We start from the raw sequence: 19058 nt of genomic DNA, 5'->3' as shown, positions 1-19058 counted from the left end.
GTCTCAGTTGTGTTGAATTTTGCACCTACTTCTACTATCACAGTGCTTTAGCATGCATTTGTAAAGATATCTAACACAAATCAAACAGATTCATCTCAAGCAAACGCAGTTGTGAAATCAACTCAAACCAAAATGACATGTAGTCAGGAACTGAAACCCAAAACTGTGTAGCTTAATGTAATTAGTTAGTGACAAGATTAGATAGAGTGGAAGGCCACGTGTTCTTAATCTATTGGTGCCTTAGAAAGTTTGTTAGATCAGAGTAATTGGCGCTAAGTTTGTTAGAGTTTGTTAGTCTAATCACATTGTATAAATAGCATTGTAATCTTTAATCACAGTTTATAATACAATTCCCTAAATTTCTCTCTAGAATTGCTTTTTCTCTTCAGCATTAACACATCACAGGTTGTTACTGTTACTTGGAGTGCCCTAAAAAATTGTTTTGCTCTTGTTGAACCAAATAGATTCACAATGTAACTGCCATCATGTTCATGGTCATCAGGTTATCCCCGTCTTTTCCAGCTTGTTAGCCATTTAAACAGTCAACGTCTATTGGTAATTTGATTGGCATCATACCTAAAATTAGTAAAAGATTAAAGAGATTCAACTGGTCTTTTGACCAAATGGACAACTTGGATCCACATCAATGTTTCTCTCGATCAAATTCCATTTGAACAGGCAAGGCATTTCTGACACGCTGTCCAAATGAAAACTACTAGCTGAACAAGGAAAGTTTCCAAAAAGTTGAACCACATCTCATTTTGGTCATGAACCACCACCATTAGAGGGTTTGCTTCCAGTGAGACTTCAAGGTCATTGTTTCTCAATAGCCAATAACACAGATTGACTTGGTAGAGACCATTTCATGCTACAGACCAAACAAGCTTATCAGGAATATTAGACTTTGGGATGGGCAGAGTAATAATTTCCTCTGCTTTGTCTTGCTCATAGAATTGTCTTACCAAGCCTTGGGTCCAACATCCAGAGTCTATTTAAAAGAGTAGCCACCCTTCCCTCTTGTTGGATAAGTGGATGTGAGCAATCTACTCTTAAAGAATTGGTGGGTGAAATTTCAAATAAGAGAAGAAAACTTACCAAGGACTTCAATGAGGACCAAACAGTACTGAATCCTTGCAACCTAACCGACACCTTGGTAAGAAAGAGAGGCTTCAGTTTGGCCCCGACCAACCCAAGGGCGGGCGAAGGAGTCTCCTATGGGTAAGTTAACAAATAGGTGGAGAAATGAAAAATGACCAAGTAACAGTGTCAAGATAGCAATTCCCGGTCTGCAAGTGAATAGAACATTGCTCAATTACATTGAATGTGATGGTCTGTTGTGAGGCACGATAAATGTTGATGTGAAGGGAGCAAGCAGACACTAGTTGTAAGGGAGATTACAATGGGCGACCAATTGGGAGAAAAGATTTGCAAGTCAATGGCTAGGTCGACCAAAATGACTGAATAGCTCAATCTTCAGTCTTAGGCCTGATTATCTCTTCACCGACCCCTCACAAGTACTAGGCATAATGATTCAAAGTATTTTTTGTTCCAAATTTCCAACCCTCCATTTGACATTTAAACAAATAATTTTCCAGCAGAAAAAATGGATTTCCAAATCCAATAATCATGTTGAACTTTACAACCAAGTAGATCTATATTAGGAAAATATATTTTTCTTTACACACTTTAGGGGCTGATAGATGAGAAGAATTCAAGATTCTACAGGATTTTCTTGGCTTACATGGCTTGATTCAATATGGAGACTTTCCTTAAACCTAATCCTCCTTGCCACAAGCGAAGGCTTAGAGTGTTCAAGCTAGGTAAATGGATTTTTTTCTTTTTTCCTACTATCTAGTTGATCACCCCACCAAGAGCTACAGATAATAAAATCCATCTTACAGATGATCTTAAGATATTTTTATACAAAGAAGGGATATAGGTAGTGCTTGTCCTTGAAGCAGAGGTTTAATAAGGGTTCACCTATCAACTTGTGTTAAATTTGCTTTTCCACCCTTGACGCTTGTTAGAGATTCTATCCAGAATAAATTGGAAAGACTGTTTCCTTCATGGACAAATCACAAATCTAGTTTCATTCCTAGATATAGTCCATGGACAGGAAGCTAAATTAACCCATAAAATTGAAGCCAGATTCCTTTGCTCGTTATCATGCATATTGGAGATAAAAATATATTAGATTTACAGAAATTAACAACTTGCCCACATATCCTAGAAAACCAAGCGATAGTGTTTTTTATCCCATCCAAACTCAGGATATCGCCCTTCAGGTTTGAAGAGGAACAAAGAGTCATCAGCAAATAATGAGTTTATAGGAGTGCATTTGGAGCAATTTTGATTCATTCACAAAGACCTTCTCCCTCGCTTATAATAAATATGCTAGGGTAAGGAAATGGGGGATCCCCTGCCTCAGTCCTCTTTAAAGAGAAAATGCCTTTGCAAGACTACCATTGAGTAAGATTCAAAAGAAAAAATCATAACACATTCCATTAGTAATCCCATCTAATTTTCACTAGAACCCATTTTAACAAGGACAGCATGAAGAAAACTCCAACTAATTCTATTGTAAGTTTTGGAGACCAGCAAGAGGGGTTTTTCTCTTTTGTTTTCCTCCAAGTGTATGTTAGCACCTTGCTGCTAGTGTGAACCCAAGCTTTCTCGGGTGTCATTCCATGGCTGGCTTGTTTCTGCCTGCTTCTGCCAACTATCAAATGCCTTTACTACTATTAATACCAAAACCTCTTGTCAATTCACTCATATTCCACACTAAATGATAATAATTGCAATCATTAAAATCAATCAGCTGGAAAGTGAATCATCCAGACTATTATCAATTTTATTTAGCTGAAAGTATGGGAAAAAGAAAACACAAAACAAGAAGTACTAAACAACTTGCCACTTGCAAGAATTAGTCCAAAATCCATAATGCAAAAAAGAAAGTCTGATCATCAACATCCAAAGGTAGTACGATAGAATCTGACAAGATGGAAAGAATGTGCAACACTTGGTAGCTATGGACTCAATGCCTTAGTGGTGCTCGTGCTTCACCTCAAAAAGCCCATCAGGACCTGGATCCCAAAAGAGAGACATCAAAATAAATTTGTTTGACATGTGACAAATAGTTGAAATAATAAAATACAAAGATATCTGAAAGTATAATCAAAAGAATATGTTTACAGTATTGATAAGAAGGAAAAAATAAATCAATAGTCATGCTTCATTTAATCAGCTTAACCCACCTCATCCCCTTATTTAACTCCAAGAAAGAAAAGTTGTGGAAGACTATTTACATAAGTTATGAAACGGTTTCAACAAACAATGTTGCAACAGTTGTAACTCATGCCACTTCAACACCTCACATTAGAAAGACAGCCAAACAAGTACTTACACAATGTATCTCAAAACAGCAAAGCCCTAAAGTCAACCAAATGGAGGCAGCTGACACATCTAATAAAAGTAAATCAAATGCAGCATCATACAAGGTTGCTTAGAGGATCGAAATCAGAAATAATTCAAAGAAACCGATGAGTAACTAGACCCCAATATCATAATTTATAGCTGTCGAACAACAAATGAAGATATTACCACGCCATGAGAACAAGCAAACAAACTGATTATAAGTTGGCTACACTTACTAACTGGGAGGAAACAAATAATTAGTTCTAGCCAGATTGAAATGAGGAGTACAATGACCAATGAAAACTCAAGGACACAAGTCCTAAACTGAGTCAATAACATACACAACCAACCTGAATATATATTAAAACACTAGAAACTTCACTACAACATGCCAGCAAAACAAAGTTGAACTTCAATAACCAATACTATGAACACCCAGTGTCAAAAGACAAGCTAACCAAACCCCAACAAAACTATTGCATATTAAATCAAAGTTTAAGTGGGATTAATGGGTTATATTATGAGCAATATGTTTAACCCTATTACACTCAAACCCAACAGAAGCTTTCCAAGATAAAGCCCTAACCTTATTCCTAAATTTCTTTAGAAAATTTTCCTAGGCAATCCCATTAAACTATTCATGAAAATAAGCTATATTTGGAATTTATGCATGACGCTAGTTGCTTATTGCATACGGGGCTTGCAACTCTTCGGTTCCTCCTCATTTGTGTTTCAATTGCAAAGAAGAAAATAACATGGATGCTCCTAGTCCCAAATATCACAATCAACTTGCACTGCATCAATCAGAAGGCACTACAAATGATAACTTTGAGTTCCATTTAAATCACCATGAATCTTTTCATGTTGTTTTTATTGGTAAGTTAGACACATCAAAAGGGTCCTAAACCCATGACCTCACTCTCCACTTAGCATATAAGGGGAGGAGGTGACAGTTGACCGAGAGCTCCTAATCTACTTGAGACGGCTTGCTCTTCACCCTAAATACTTATTTTTAAAGGAAATAAAATCTTTCATTAAAAAAGAAAGAAAAGAAGAGATAGATGTGCTCCCCATGTAAAGCAGTGCAATATGGGGGAACAAGAATCAATTGATGACACGCTCAGGACTAAAGAACGGTTATATATGTTAAGTTATTTCTGTTATTGTATTCCAATTTAATGGTATACTTAAGTTTTCTTAATGGGATTTTATAAGATGTTATAATAAAATCAACTTACTAAAAATTTAATAAGATTAGTGTACATATTATATATATAGTGTTTTCAGGCAAAACAATGAAACATACCCCATGGAAGTTTTAGGTTTATAAAACGAACGTTTACCAAAAAAAAACACACAATACATGCATATGTGTAATATATGTGTAAAATGCATATTTGACTAACTATAGTTCCAATAAAAAATGACATCAACCAGAGGGGAAAATTATTAAGTCCAATTAAAATTAACAATTGGTATAAAATAATGGACTCTTTCTTTACTTTAGTTTGCTAGGGAAAATAATAGAGAGATTTTATCAATGTTACAAAACATACCCCATGGAAACTCCTTGTTGCGAATGTGTAAATACGGGTATGGCTGCATAGATAAACACAACAATAAGAAACAAGATACCATCACATGAAACAGAAAATGATAAATTGAAATTGAAAAACACACGCAATAAAAAGCATTGAAGATAGCTAGCAACTAGAAGAAGCTCAATGTTACAGCTAACCCGGTTGTCATAGACGAAAAAATTTCTCACGCCACGTGTAAAGTAAAAAAAAAAAAAAAAAAAATCAGAAAAAGCAGATGACTAAAACAGAAAGCTTACAGGAGGCTCGTCGAAGTGGGGATGGCCCCTTGATAGGTTATAAATTGCTAAAATGGTGCAGGTAGCAATGCCTGCAAATGTTATCTTTTCCCATTTTGCAGTCTCATCTATAAAATATAAATAAATAAATAAAAATAATGTAACTCAATTGCATAATAACAAGAAATAGAAATGAATATTTATACATTTACAGTTACGCATCTAATCAACAATCAAAGCGCACATATACAAATCCAATAAAATAGCAAACAATATGGGCAAAACTAAACCTTAACATCCTACACACTGTCCCTAATTAAAAGCCCCCAAATGTTTTGAATTGATATCGAGATTTCAAATACGAAGAAATCAACCAAGCAAAGGCATTAAACTATAAAAAAAATTTCCCCCAAATCTCAATTCATTTCCTTCTCGTTCATTCCTAAGCAATTAAACAGATCATTTTCCAAACAAATCAGACAAGAAAACCAAACCCTAAAAACCACGATATACGATTACTTAAATCGAGATGATAGTTTAGCCAGTCAAAACCCTAATATTGAATAAATCAAAAAAAAAAAAAAAACCGAAACAAGTCAAAGATGACAAATCATATTTACAGGCATCGTCGTGGTGAGCGGAGGAGGCAAAGTTGCGCTTGGGAGGAGCAGAGGGTCGAGAGCCACCGCGCAGAGCGGTTCGGAGAAGACCAGATCGGACCATCGCCATAGCCATTTCGAAGCTAGCTACTCTCTTTCTCTAGTAGTATTGTTGGACTATCGACTAGTTTGGTATAATTTTTAGGAAATGAAAGTATGATACCCTTTGTTTTATACTCTTTTCTTCGTTTCTAGGGAGCAGTCACCAGAGGGTGTCGCACGTGCCAACCGTATAAACGATTCAGGCTTTTTTTTTTTTTTTTTGGGATTATAATTTCCTTCCGAAATATGTTTTTGGGGGCAAATTATACTCTTTTTTTTTCTTTATTTTTTTTTTACCTTAATTTTTCACATCGAATTCACTTGCATCTGAACTATCAAAATGCACTATTGATCTCTCAAAATTGCAACATTTTAATTTTATACATGCTGTTTATGTTAGTGTTAAATTTCATTGAAAACACTTGCACATATACAATATATGACTTCTACACCCGTTAAGTAAAACTCACCACCGATCAAACTCTAGTTAATTACCCCACTCAATCACACACTCGAATCATTTTATTCATTTTAGTTTCATATTTTTGAGGAGAACTAAACTAATAACAAAGAAGAGAAGATAACATAATTTTTTTAAAAAAAAAGGTTAAAACAAAATCACATAGATTTAGAGCGCACGATGAAAAGGAGGAGTCCACAACATAGGTCACAGTAAATCTAGGTCTATGTTTCCTTCATTTCTCGGAAGCATAGGGTGTCGCACATGCCAAGAGTTATAATTGCTTTAGGCTTCCAATTTTTTTTTTTTTTTTATTCCTTTGGAATATACTTTTCTTCCCAAATTATTTTTAAGGCAAATTACACTTTTCTATCCTAATCTTTTATCCCAATTACATTTATCCCTGTCTATTGAAATGCATTAAATGGAAGATTAAGTGGGTGCATGTATCATGTATGATGAGATAAGCTAATTTGGGAATGTTGTGAATTTTTATTATGTCTATAGCTTTATTATTTTTAATATATAATAAGAATTCATATGGTTGTTTTTATAAAATTGGTCATAGTAGTCTAAGGTGATGCCAAGTGGTGTTTTCCTTGGAGAAAAAAAGAAAGTTCTCTTCATTTAGCCTTCCACCTCATCAAAACTTTGCATTTATGTAAATGTAGTAATTAATTGTCATGCGTTCATGGGGTAAATGCATTTATTTTCATGTAGTATTAATTATCTATAGATGGTGCACTAATTATTTATATAAAAAAAATTTATATGATAATTTTTTATATATAAAAGGAATTTATATGCAAGAGCCTTAGTCATAGTGATCAACTAGTAAAAGAATTGTTTTTTTAGCAAGATATTTGATGTTCGAACCCTGTCTACATCAACAACCAATGACATGATGATAAAAAACAATTATCATCAAACGAACACCATAAATTGAAATACTATTGTATCAAAAAATTAAAAAAGAAAAAAAAGAAAAAAGAGGTGATCAAAGGTTATGCGGTCTGTGTCAGGACTCTAGTAGCTCAACACGTGTTTTCGACAAAGTCTCCCCCTAACCATGGATGGATCATCTAATGGATCATTTATCACACAAATTTTGAAAAATGATTTGGTTGTGTTTTTGGAATATATAATTATATATAGTTCAGAAGTTTTCATTAAAATTTAAGAACAGATACAAACCAGAGCCTCTGTTTACCCTTTGCCTATGGAACAACTTGGCTCAGGACAAAATCAGATGACACCAACACAATAACCAACTTCTTCGTCAGATACAACTTGGAAAATATATTTGAGATTGCCATGAGACTTTAGAGTTTAGAATGCAGCATGAATTGAACAGAGATGGGTGATTGTCGTATTTGGACGCCCAAAGATTGCGGGTTTGAGACCTGATTAAATCAAACAAAGATGGGTGATTGTGATTTGGGGCATTGTAACACTTTTTCTTTTCTTTTCTTTTTTTTCTTTTCAGTTTAATTTTGGCTCCTTTAAAAAAAAAAGAAATAAACACAAAGACTAGTTAAAAATGCAATTATAGCATAATGTCATTGCCAAATGCTTCCATAACAAGGATCTCTTTTTTTAATGAGATATTCTTCAGCCATCACCGAGGTTAAAAGAGAGTAACGATACTGGAGTATCTGACAGTTACAGCAAAGCATCTAAAAAAAATTACTTCATCATGAGTATTATTATTGGAAAAGGAACATCACATAAAACAGATGAAGAGAAAGAGAGTGACTTGACGATATTAATAAATCTGAAAAGCCTATAACATAAAACAGCCAAGCCAAACTCTCTTCCATCATGCAATTCATTACAGCCTACAATGCTGCCATGAGGATCAAAAGAACTATCCCCAAGTGAGTACCTGGGGGATTAGTATCTCCAACAGAGTTGATGGCTGCAGATGAAGCATAAGTCTTGGCCAACCTCTCCTTTTTTTCCTTGGTTAGTTTCCCCTTACGATCCTCCATTTTGCGACCTGCTGAATGAGCAGCTCCTCATAGTTGAGTTCATTTGATGGGGTACTGAACTAGTTGCAGCACCCCTGGATTTCCTTCATAATCTGCTTGAGTTTCTCCCCTTGCTTCTTTTCAGCATCCAATTGAGCAACCAAATCAGAATACTTCTTGTTCAAGTCACAAAGAACTCTATCCTTGTGAGCCTTGGCTTCCTGAATTGTAGAAGCATCTAAGTAGCCAAGCCTTTTCATTGCTAAATCAACAGAGGGGTGACCAAAGAAGAAGGCCTTGCCATCAGGGATGAAGATAACAATGGCAGTCCCAACAGCACACAAGGTACAAAGTTAGTTGGCCTTCTTAAAGAGGCCAGATTGTCATTTTGAGAACAAAAATGGCCGAGCATCATCTCCTTGAATCATCTTTTCTTGAGTTTTTTTGTGCCCGTTGCTATCTTCTTGCACTCGACAAAACTATTTGAAGAGCAGCGAGAGGACAAAAAATGTTTGTTATTATGTTATTCTTGTACCCTTACAATCATCATCATGATGGATTTGGACGCATTTGCTGGGGGACAGAAGAACTCGCCTATTTAAGACAATGCCAAGAGTTTCAAGTTTAATGGAGAATCTTGCACTCAAAGATTACAAGTATCCCCCTATCAATCTGATAGCACCACAGAAAACAAAGAGAAATAAAATTAAAATGTTACTAATATAACTGCCTTTCTTAATAGTTTATTCGCATTATTGCTTCAGAAATGTTAAAAGCCAACAGAAATATTAACAAGAGGGTTATGCATGAAATTACCAATTCCAAGGCAAACCTTTTGTCATCATAGCAATCATATATGCAACATCGAAATGAATTCCTAATTTATGCGTTGAGGACACCTGTCTAACTAAAACCAATACCCCATACCATGAGTTGAGTGCCTTCTGGGTTTTGTTGATAAAGTAGAAACTTGAAGTGAATTGTTTCAATATTGTGAGACTAATCAAACAATACCATATCATTCCGCAACGTTTCATGATTATATTTATATACTTAGTTTTTAACTAAATCCAATTTATAAATGAGAAGAAAAATTAAAATTTATGTTATATATATATATACACACACACACATATATAACATAACACTCTTGATCACACATAGATGTACATATTTGGCTTCCAATTTAAGTTTTACCCAAATTGCAACCTCCTTTAATACTTATTTTCAATGAGTTTGGACCCAAGGGAAGGGGAACTGATGTCATGGTTTTGGGTCCTAGTGGAATTTGGACACATTGGTAGAATATCCCTATAGTAATAACTATTTTACATTCTGGAATTAATTCCCTTTTCAACTCTTTAGATATCTTTGGTAGTCTTATTTTGGAATTAATTCCCTTTTCTGTCCCAATTTTTACTAATAGTCAAATGTAGTTTTAGTATCCCAATTAAGAACTTACGATATTTGAAATTTTCATTATTTTTCCACAAGAAAGAGAAGATTATCTCGTAATTTTCTTATCACAGAGGTAGTATATAGAAAGAAATCCGAAAATTGAATAGATTTGAGAGTTGGTTAAGGCATCATACCCTATAAAACCCGGTGTGTCTCCTAAGAATTTCTCGAGCTTCTCACTACTCTTCAAATAGTTATGCAAACTACAAGAAGATAGCATGCGGCGCAAAAAGACTCCAGCAAAGATAATTCAAGGAAAAGATGCTCGGCAAGTATCATTCTAAAAATGACAATCTGGCCTCTTCAAGAAGGCCAGCGAACTTTGTACCATTTGTGTTGTTGAGACAGCCCTTGTTATCCTCTCCCCTGGTTTTGGTAACCCCTCTGCTGATGTAGTAATGAACAGGCTAGGCCACCCTGATGCTGCTTCTTCAATTTGGAAAGTGGAGGCATACCAAGAGAGAGTTCTTTGTGAGCTGCACAAGAAGTATTCTGATCTGGTTTCTCAACTGGACGCTGAAAAGAAGCGAGGGGAGAAACTCCAGCAGATTGTGATCAAAGAAACCCCAGGTGCTGCAACTGGTTGAGTACTCCATCTAATGAACTCACTATAATGAGCTGCTGATTTAGCCGGCGGCATTGGAGGATCTTAAGGGGAAGCTAACCAAGAAAATAAAGGAGAGGTTGGCCCAAACTTCTGCTTCATCTTCAACCACCAACTCTGATGGAGCTACTTATCACCCGGCGCTGACCTGGCCGGGGTAATTCTTCCCTTGATCCTCACGGCAGTATTGTAGCCCTAATCATAAGGTAATGGAAGAATGTTGGGCTCGCTGGTTTATGTTATAGGCTTTTTCAGACTTATATGAAGTAACTCTCTTTCTCTGCATCTGTTTTTATGTGATGTTCCTTTATCAGCAATAAAACTCATGAAGTCATCTTTCAGATTCAGATGCCTTCTGGTTTGACAGTCCGATACTCAGTAAGCAAACTCTGTTTAACCTTGAGATTGCTGAAGAATATTTGGTGACAAAAACATTAGATTAAATTCCATATCTTTTCATTATCAATAAATAAATAAAATAAATCCATACCCTATCTTACTTTGAAATAGTTCTAATTGACTTAAAAACAGTTTGGACTATATACTGTAAATCTTTAATATGTATCATAAATAAAAATGAAATATATGTACGTTGTGAGCAGAGCACGTAAAGCTTACATGAAATCAGAGAAAAGAGAAAGCGAAACCATTGGTACGTGAGGCAAATGGCTCCTGCTACGTCGGTTCCTGTCCCATTCAAAAAAAACAAAGTTTTGTATCGTCGTCGTTGCAAAGCAAACGAGGGAGACACATAAAACTTCTCGCGTTATACTTCTGAACTTTTTGTTTTCTCCCTCTTGATCTCTGTCTGAACTTCAAAAGCAAGCAATACCTATATATAGTGGTATGACTAATGCACGTATTAATAACATGCTATAAAAAAAATCTATAACTTAATTGAGTTTTAATTATATTCTATATGTAAATTTATATATAGTATCATATAGAAACACAATTATAAGAAAATAAATTTTTAAAACTATAAATATGGTTTCTTATTTAAAAAAAAAAACTATAATTTATAATAGTTTCATATATAAAAATAATCATAATAAATGACTCTTAATAACTACCAAAATTTTTAATTTTTATATTTAGACAAAAAATAAAAAGGAAAAATACCATATTATGTTAAAGTTTCATGTACATTGTATGGGTTGCTAAATAGTAATATATATAAAACCGAAAATGTATGACTTTTGATTAAATTCGTAATATTTTGACATGTAAGTTTTGAGGTCTCATAATTTTAGACATTATTATATTAATATATATATTTTTGATTGCTTTTAAATTCTATCATATATTTAAACCTTCCATTAGAATACTTTCAGGTGATGTTTTATTTAAATTGTAGAATAGATAATTTAATATACAAAGAAAATTCTAATAAATACCTATTAATAGTTATCATTATTATCAAATTTCAGATTTGGGCTAATAAATGCCTATTAATAATTACAATAATGATCAAATTTCATATTTAGACAAAAAATAAAAAGAATAAAAAATCATAGTTGTTAATTATTTCTACGCATTACACGAGCTACTGACTAGTAATATATATAAAACTGGAGACATTTGATTTATATGATGAGATAGAATGCAATAGAAATAAATACATAGAAAACGGGTTACCTACTCTTAATGGTCAAAGTGAACCCATTCATTCCGAATTCTTTTCCTCATAATATTTTGCCAGACAAATTTTGTTTTACATCTTATTTTTCTAATATAAAATTTTTAATTGAGTTTAAATTTTATTCCATAAGTAAACTCTCCATTAAAATATTTCCACAACTAAAATGAAATACTATTAATAACTATTGTGTGGGTAAAATTGTCAGAATACGCATTTGGGCCTTGGGCCTGATTTGGTGGTGTGAGCCTATCCGAGCAGAGCCTTTGAGGCCACAAGCCAGCTCTTGCTAGAAAGGTTGATAAGGTTGTCCGAGGAGAGGCATCTCCTCGGCTAAGTCAAGTGAAGATCGTATGACACGTTATGATGTTTGGGGAGAGAATTCTGGAAGACTTGGTGGGTAATGATGTGTTCCACACAGTTATAGAAATGAAAAACGTATGAGAAATATCAAGGGAAAAGGCTGCTACCACCGCCTTAAAGACCCTGTACCTACCTCTCTAGCCGCATTAATGGGGAAATGGCATCTGAACAGTAATGTTCAGCCTTCCAGCTATTATTTGAAGACTTCAAAAAGGTGGTGGATGTGACAAATATCTAATTGAGTGATCTGTGCTACACGTGGAAGATGAAAGGGAGAAGAAAAGGGATATAAGAAAGAATAGAGGCATTAGGAAAGGGGGATTGGAGAAAAAAAGGGAGGAAGAGAGAGAGAAAGCATTGTACACATTATCTTCAGTTTTAATCTTTGGTTTAAAGAAAGAAAGGCAATACAAGTGATCCTCGGCTTACATCCGAGAGGAATTTCCGTTATTTTCATCCATTGATTGCGTAGGTAGTGGCGATCTAGCCCACCTATCTGTTGTCCAATATTCATAAAACCTAGGTTTCAAGCCCACGCTTTACAAATTTCATTGTATAAGGCTTTTTGGGCCTGAACCCATCACTCGGTTGGGTCCGGGTACAAATTGTGCATTTACAATTAGCGCCGTCTGTGGAAAACCTTGTGCTAAAGGAATTGGAGCACTATGGCAGGCTCAAATCCGCGTCATGCAAAGTCTCAGGGGTCCCAGTGTGAGGATCATTTCCAACATCTTGAACGTGAGAGGGATCGAGAGGGAAGTGTACATACGGTGCACCCCGGTAGGAGTCATTCGCATGGTGGAAGCAGAGTCCCCCAGGAGGATGATACGAAGGCCATACAGAAGGAGATTGATCACCTTAAGAAGAAGTTGCGTTGTGCGAGACGGAGGCGGACACCATCTTTTTCTAATCCTTCTTCTGAAGACTCCCAAGGTAGTAGTTACAGGTCAAGGTCCAGGACTCCTCTTAGCGAAACTTTCTCGTATGAGAAGGACGACCTTTTGGTTCGTAAGGATAAGAAGCCTTCCTCCAAGGGCTTGGAAAATGATGCTATGAGTAGGGCATTGCACTAGATCTCCAGGTCACCTTTCTCACGCAGGATCGAGAAGGGAAAGCTTCCATGACTGTTCACTCAGCCTACGTTCACCATCTATAATGGCAAAACGGACCCAGTAAAGCACGTGAGTCATTTCAATCAGAGGATGGCGGTACACTCTAAGAATGAAACCTTAATGTGCAAAGTCTTCCCCTCTAGTTTGGGACCTGTTGCTATGAGATGGTTTAACGACCTGAAGGCGGGTTTTATTGATTCCTTCATGGAGTTCACTAGGGCATTTGGCTCTCGATTCATTACCTGTAGTAGAGTTCATCGGCCTTTGGACTCATTATTGTTTATGGCCATGAGGGAGGGAGAAACCTTGAAAACATACTCTGATAGATACTGGGAGATGTTTAATGAAATCAACAGCGATTTTGATGAGGTAGCGATTAACACTTTCAAGGTAGGCCTCCCAACTGATCACGACTTAAGGAAATCTCTGACCAAAAAGCCTGTACGGAGTATACGTCGGCTCATGGATCGTATTAACAAGTACAAACGGGTCGAGGAAGATCAGCAGCAAGGTAAGGGCAAGGCGAAGGTTATCCCTTAGGAGAGGAGGGATTTCAGGTTGGATAGATACGATAACAACAGGTCGAGGAGAGATTTCGCTGGGCAATCTGGTTCAGCCACTCCTCAGGTGGTCAACACCGTATTCCGAGAACCGGTACATCAGTTGTTGGAGAAGGTACGAAAGGAACCATACTTCAAATGGCCCAGCAAGATGGCTGGAGATCCTACGAAGCGGAACCAGAATCTCATTTGCCACTATCATCAGGACGTGGGTCATACCACCGAGAATTGTTGGACACTATGGAACCATTTGGAGCAGTTGGTTAGTAAAGGGAAGTTGAAGCAATTTTTGTGCCATCCCAACGGACAAGGAAGCCATTCAAGTTCGATAAATCAAGGGAACAACTCATCCAGGCCGCCCTTGGGAACGATTAATGTTATTTTCGCTGCTCTTGGCAAGTCTGGCTCCTGTCTTACTAGAGTGATGTCTGTGTCACATATTCTCGTCGAGTAGTCTGGCTCAAAGCCAAAGAAGAGTAAAGGGAGTATTCCGCCTATTTTGGGCTTTTCGGATGAAGATAAGGTTGGTACCATTCAACCTCATAACGATGCTCTAGTGGTTACTCTGAGGCTAGAGGGCTATGACGTGAAGAGAGTGATGATTGATTAGGGTAGTAGCGCAGATATTATGTACCCTGATTTGTTTAAGGGGCTTAATTTAAAGCTAGATGATCTTACTCCTTATGGTTTGCCGTTAATAAGTTTTGAAGGGAAGGCCGTCGTATCAAAGGGACAAATTTGCTTGCCTGTGCAGTTAGGTCCATAAACAGTTGATGTAGATTTCATTGTGGTTGACGCTTATTTTCCATACACGGCCATCGTCGCAAGGCCTTGGTTGCATGCTCTGGGTGCTGTTTCCTCAACTCCACATGTCAAGGTGAAGTTCCCATCGGGGGGACTAATTAAAGAAATTCTTGGGAGCCAATCGGTAACAAGACAATGTATATCGGCTGCAATACTGCATCAGGCCGAACCAGAGTCCTTAGTCTCGGCTACGGGGGACTTATAGCAATTAACGTCTCTGGATGCGCCCAGTGCGGTGACAGCAAATGAGGCAACATGTGAAGAGTTAGAAAGATTTCTTATAAGTGATGATCTCGAAAATTTCTTTCAGGTTGGTGTTCGGCTACCACATCAAGAGAAGATGGAATTGGTTATGTTTTTGAAAAAAAATATCGACATATTTTCCTGAGATCCTAATGAAGCCCCTGGAGTTGATTCAAGCTTCATTTGCCATCATTTAAATGTGAATCCTGTTGTTGTTCCGAGGAGGCAACCACGTCGGCGTTCTTCTAAAGAACATGCCGAGGCTGTCAAGGAAGAGGTGCTCAAGCTTAAAAGGGCTGGGAAAATTAAAGAAGTTTTTTATCCGGAATGGTTGGCTCACACTATAGTGGTGAAGAAGAAGAGCGGAAAGTGGAGAGTGTGTGTGGACTTCACAGACTTGAACAAGGCTTGTCCTAAGGATTCGTTTTCAATGCCTTGCATAGATCAGTTGGTGGATGCTACAGTTGGACATCCTCGGATGAGTTTTTTGGATGCGTTCCAAGGCTATTACCAAATACCTTTGCCACTAGATGATCAGGAGAAAACAACCTTCATTACTCCTATGGGAAATTATCATTACAAGGTGATGCCATTTGGTTTGAAAAACGCAGGGGCTACCTATCAAAGGATGATGACCAGGATGTTCGAGTCGCAATTGGGAAAGACTATTGAAGTGTATGTGGATGACATGGTAGTGAAAAGCAAGGTCGTGTCCATGCACGTGAAAGATTTGAATGACACTTTTCAGACGTTGAGGAGGTACAAGTTGCACCTTAACGCCTCTAAATGCTCTTTTGGCATAGGCTCTGGTAAATTCCTAGGCTACATGGTGACTTATAAAGGAATAGAAGTAAATCTGGCACAAGTTAGGGCAATTAACAACTTGCAACCTCCTCGGAATCCAAAGGAATTTCAGAAGCTAACGGGGATGACTGCTACTCTCAACAGGTTTATTTCTCGATCCGCTGATAGGTGTAGACCTTTCTTCTAGTTGCTGAATAAATGGAAGGGGTTCGAATGGACCGAGAAATGTGCCTTAGCTTTTCAACAACTTAAAGAGTATATTTCTCGACCACCCATCATGTCTCGGCCAGAGGTGGATGAACTCCTGTTTGCGTATATAGTGGTGGCCTTTCACGTCGTCAGTTTGGTTTTAATACGAGACTATAGTGGTATATAGAGACCAGTGAGCAAATCTTTGCATGAAGCTAAGGTGCGTTATTTGCCGTTGGAGAAAGCGATTCTGGCCATAGTGCATGCTATGCGTAAGCTTCCTCACTATTTCCAATCCCACACAGTTGTTGTTTTGACTCAGCTCCCTCTTAAGTTGGTATTGCGAAGTACTGATTACTCGGGAAGGATAGCTAAGTGGGGAACTATCTTGGGGGCTTTTGATATTAAATATATACCTCGCACTTCTATCAATGGCCAAGTCCTTGCTGATTTGGTGGCAGAATTCTCTGAACCTTCATTAGAAGAAAGTGCAAAGGGGTTGCACAAGGATGGAAAATCAGTTGGCATGATTTCGTGCAGGGAACTTCCGATTTGGAAAGTGTACGTCGATGGCACGGTGAACCAAAGAGAATCAGGTGTGGGGCTAGTTTTGGTGTCCCCTGAAGGAATTACTTTTGAGAAATTATTGAAATTGGGGTTCTTGGCCACTAATAATGAGGCTAAGTACGAAGTTGTATTGGTTGGGATGGATATGGTTCAGAAAATGGGGGGAAAGTCAGTCTCAATGTTCTCAGATTCTCAGTTATTCGTGGGCCAAATGGTGGGGACATTAGAGGCTAGGGATCCAAGAATGCAAGAATATTTGACCCGGGTTAGGAGTTCACAATCCAAACTTGACTCTTTTACCTTGATGCATATATCTAGGAGTGGGAATACACATGCTGATTCATTAGCCACACTTACAACATCTTCGGCTAAAAATTTGCCCCGAGTCATTCTCGTTGAAGATTTGTTGAAACCTGCTCCGACTGCTATTGGTGCTATCTATATTCATCAAGTTAGGTTCGGACCTAGTTGGATGGACCCCATAATATCCTTTCTTAAGAGTGATGTCCTGCCCGAGGAGAGATCTGAGGCAGATAAAGTTCGTAGAAAGACGCCCCGATTCTGGTTGTCCGAGGATCGGAAGCTGTATAAACGCTTCTTTTCTGGGCCATACTTGCTGTGTATACACCCTGAAGCAACAGAGTCACTGTTGGAGGAATTGCATGAAGGGATTTGTGGAAGCCATACAGGTGGAAGGTCCTTAGCTCATAGAGCTCTGACCTAGGGGTATTGGTGGCCCAACATGCAGAGAAAGGCCTAGAATTATGCGAAAAAGTGCGACCAATGCTAAATGGGGATTGAACATAGTAGGCCCTTTCCCAAAGGCTGTGGGAAATAAAAGATAGTTGCTCGTGGGAACCGATTACTTTACCAAGTGGGTTGAAGCTGAGCCTTTGTCAAACATTAGAGATGTCGATGTAAAGAAATTTGTTTGGAAGAACATTATCACTAGGTTTGGAATACCTCATACTCTTATTTCAGATAATGGGCTGCAGTTTGATAGTAAGGCATCACGAATAGATACTCCACTCCAGCTTATCCGTAAGGAAATGGGCAGGCCGAGGCAGTTAACAAAGTTATAGTAAGTGGACTCAAGAAGAGGCTGGATGATGCAAAGGGAAGGTGGGTGGAAGAATTGCCACATGTTCTGTGGACATATCGGACTATGCCACGAAGATCCACTGGAGAAACGCTCTTCTTCATGACTTATGGGGCCGAGGCCGTGATCCCTTTGGAAACTGGGTTTCCGACATTGAGGACGAGCTCTTTCAGCCTAGATAATAACGATGGTTTACTGGAGAAAAGCTTGGATCTAGTTGAGGAACGGCGAGAGACCGCCATGGTTCAGCTAGCTTATTATCAGCATAAGCTCAAACGAGGGTATGATGCTCATGTGAAGTTAAGGCCATTTGCACCTGAAGACCTAGTATTGAGGAAGGTCTTGGGTACTGCCAAGAACCCAGCATTGGGAAAGTTAGGACCTACCTGGGAAGGACCGTATCGTATCACTTCTATAGCAGGCATAGGGGCATATCGTCTAGCAGACTTAGATGAAAAGATTGTACAACGTCCTTGGAATGTAAATAACCTACGAAGGTACTACTATTAATGAAAGACACTCTTGCCATTTTTGTTCTATTATCATTGTGCTGTGTTTCAATTCATTATTTCATAAGTATCAAACAGAAACTTGGTCATGCATGGCTCCTCAAACCACATACCTTGTGAAAATTGATATATTATTAAGTATTAAACAGAACCTTAGTTACGTCTGGTCCTCGGACCATCTACTTTAGGGAAATTAGCATTGCAGTTTTCATAAGTATCAAACAGAAACTTGGTCATGCATGGCTCCTCGGACCACATACCTCGTGAAAATTGATATTTTACTAAATGTTAGATGAAACCTTAATTACGCCTAGTCCTCGGACCATCTACCTTGGTGAAATTTAGATATGCTTGGATCCTTGGGCCACCTACCATGGTAAGTTTAAAGGTTTGCTTTGTGACCAAATTAAACATCAAATTAAGTCTTAAACTGTTTTTGTCTTGTTTTAAGTTCAGATATCTTCGTACATAGTTAATTGTATGCTATTGCACTTCGGATATTACCGTTTTAATACATAGGTTATCCTTTGATAATTTAAGTCAGTAAATTGAGCGTAGTTTCATAGCGAATTACCAGCATTGGCTGAAGCATTATAAAGATTTCTTTGTGCATTAAGATGTTAAGTCGTTTATGCTATACATGTAATTTACATTAAGGTAAAGGAGATAAATATTTCAGTAAAGGAAATTAGCAATGGATTAAAGAGCAATCTTTTAAATTTGCCATTGATAATGTCAGCGGGTAC

The 19058-nt window shown here is 37.5% G+C and overlaps 2 protein-coding genes and 2 pseudogenes across 2 annotated transcripts; 2 read left to right on the top strand and 2 right to left on the bottom strand.

Annotated features, from left to right (window-relative positions):
- Positions 1–2804: 2804 nt before the first annotated feature.
- On the bottom strand, positions 2805–6093 carry LOC142624612 (cytochrome c oxidase subunit 6a, mitochondrial). The gene is made up of 4 exons (XM_075798259.1): positions 5851–6093; positions 5252–5358; positions 4971–5013; positions 2805–3083 (listed from the first exon to the last, which is right to left on the bottom strand). Exons 1-4 carry the CDS (start codon positions 5963–5965, stop codon positions 3043–3045), a joined length of 306 nt encoding a protein of 101 aa, XP_075654374.1. The 5' UTR covers positions 5966–6093; the 3' UTR covers positions 2805–3042.
- Positions 6094–8077: 1984 nt separating this feature from the next.
- On the bottom strand, positions 8078–9841 carry LOC142625323 (agamous-like MADS-box protein AGL62; annotated as a pseudogene).
- A 196-nt stretch (positions 9842–10037) lies between these two features.
- LOC142625322 (agamous-like MADS-box protein AGL29) lies at positions 10038–10849 on the top strand (annotated as a pseudogene).
- Positions 10850–16861: 6012 nt separating this feature from the next.
- Positions 16862–18784, top strand: LOC142625321 (uncharacterized). Its single transcript, XM_075798999.1, has 2 exons — positions 16862–17352; positions 18769–18784. Exons 1-2 carry the CDS (start codon positions 16862–16864, stop codon positions 18782–18784), a joined length of 507 nt encoding a protein of 168 aa, XP_075655114.1.
- The last annotated feature ends 274 nt before the right edge of the window (positions 18785–19058 follow it).

Source organism: Castanea sativa, chromosome 2 (genome assembly GCF_040712315.1).
Source record: "Castanea sativa cultivar Marrone di Chiusa Pesio chromosome 2, ASM4071231v1".
NCBI lineage: Eukaryota > Viridiplantae > Streptophyta > Magnoliopsida > Fagales > Fagaceae > Castanea > Castanea sativa.
The sequence above is the reverse complement of the archived record's forward strand: the minus strand, read 5'-3'. Positions and strand labels throughout refer to the sequence as shown.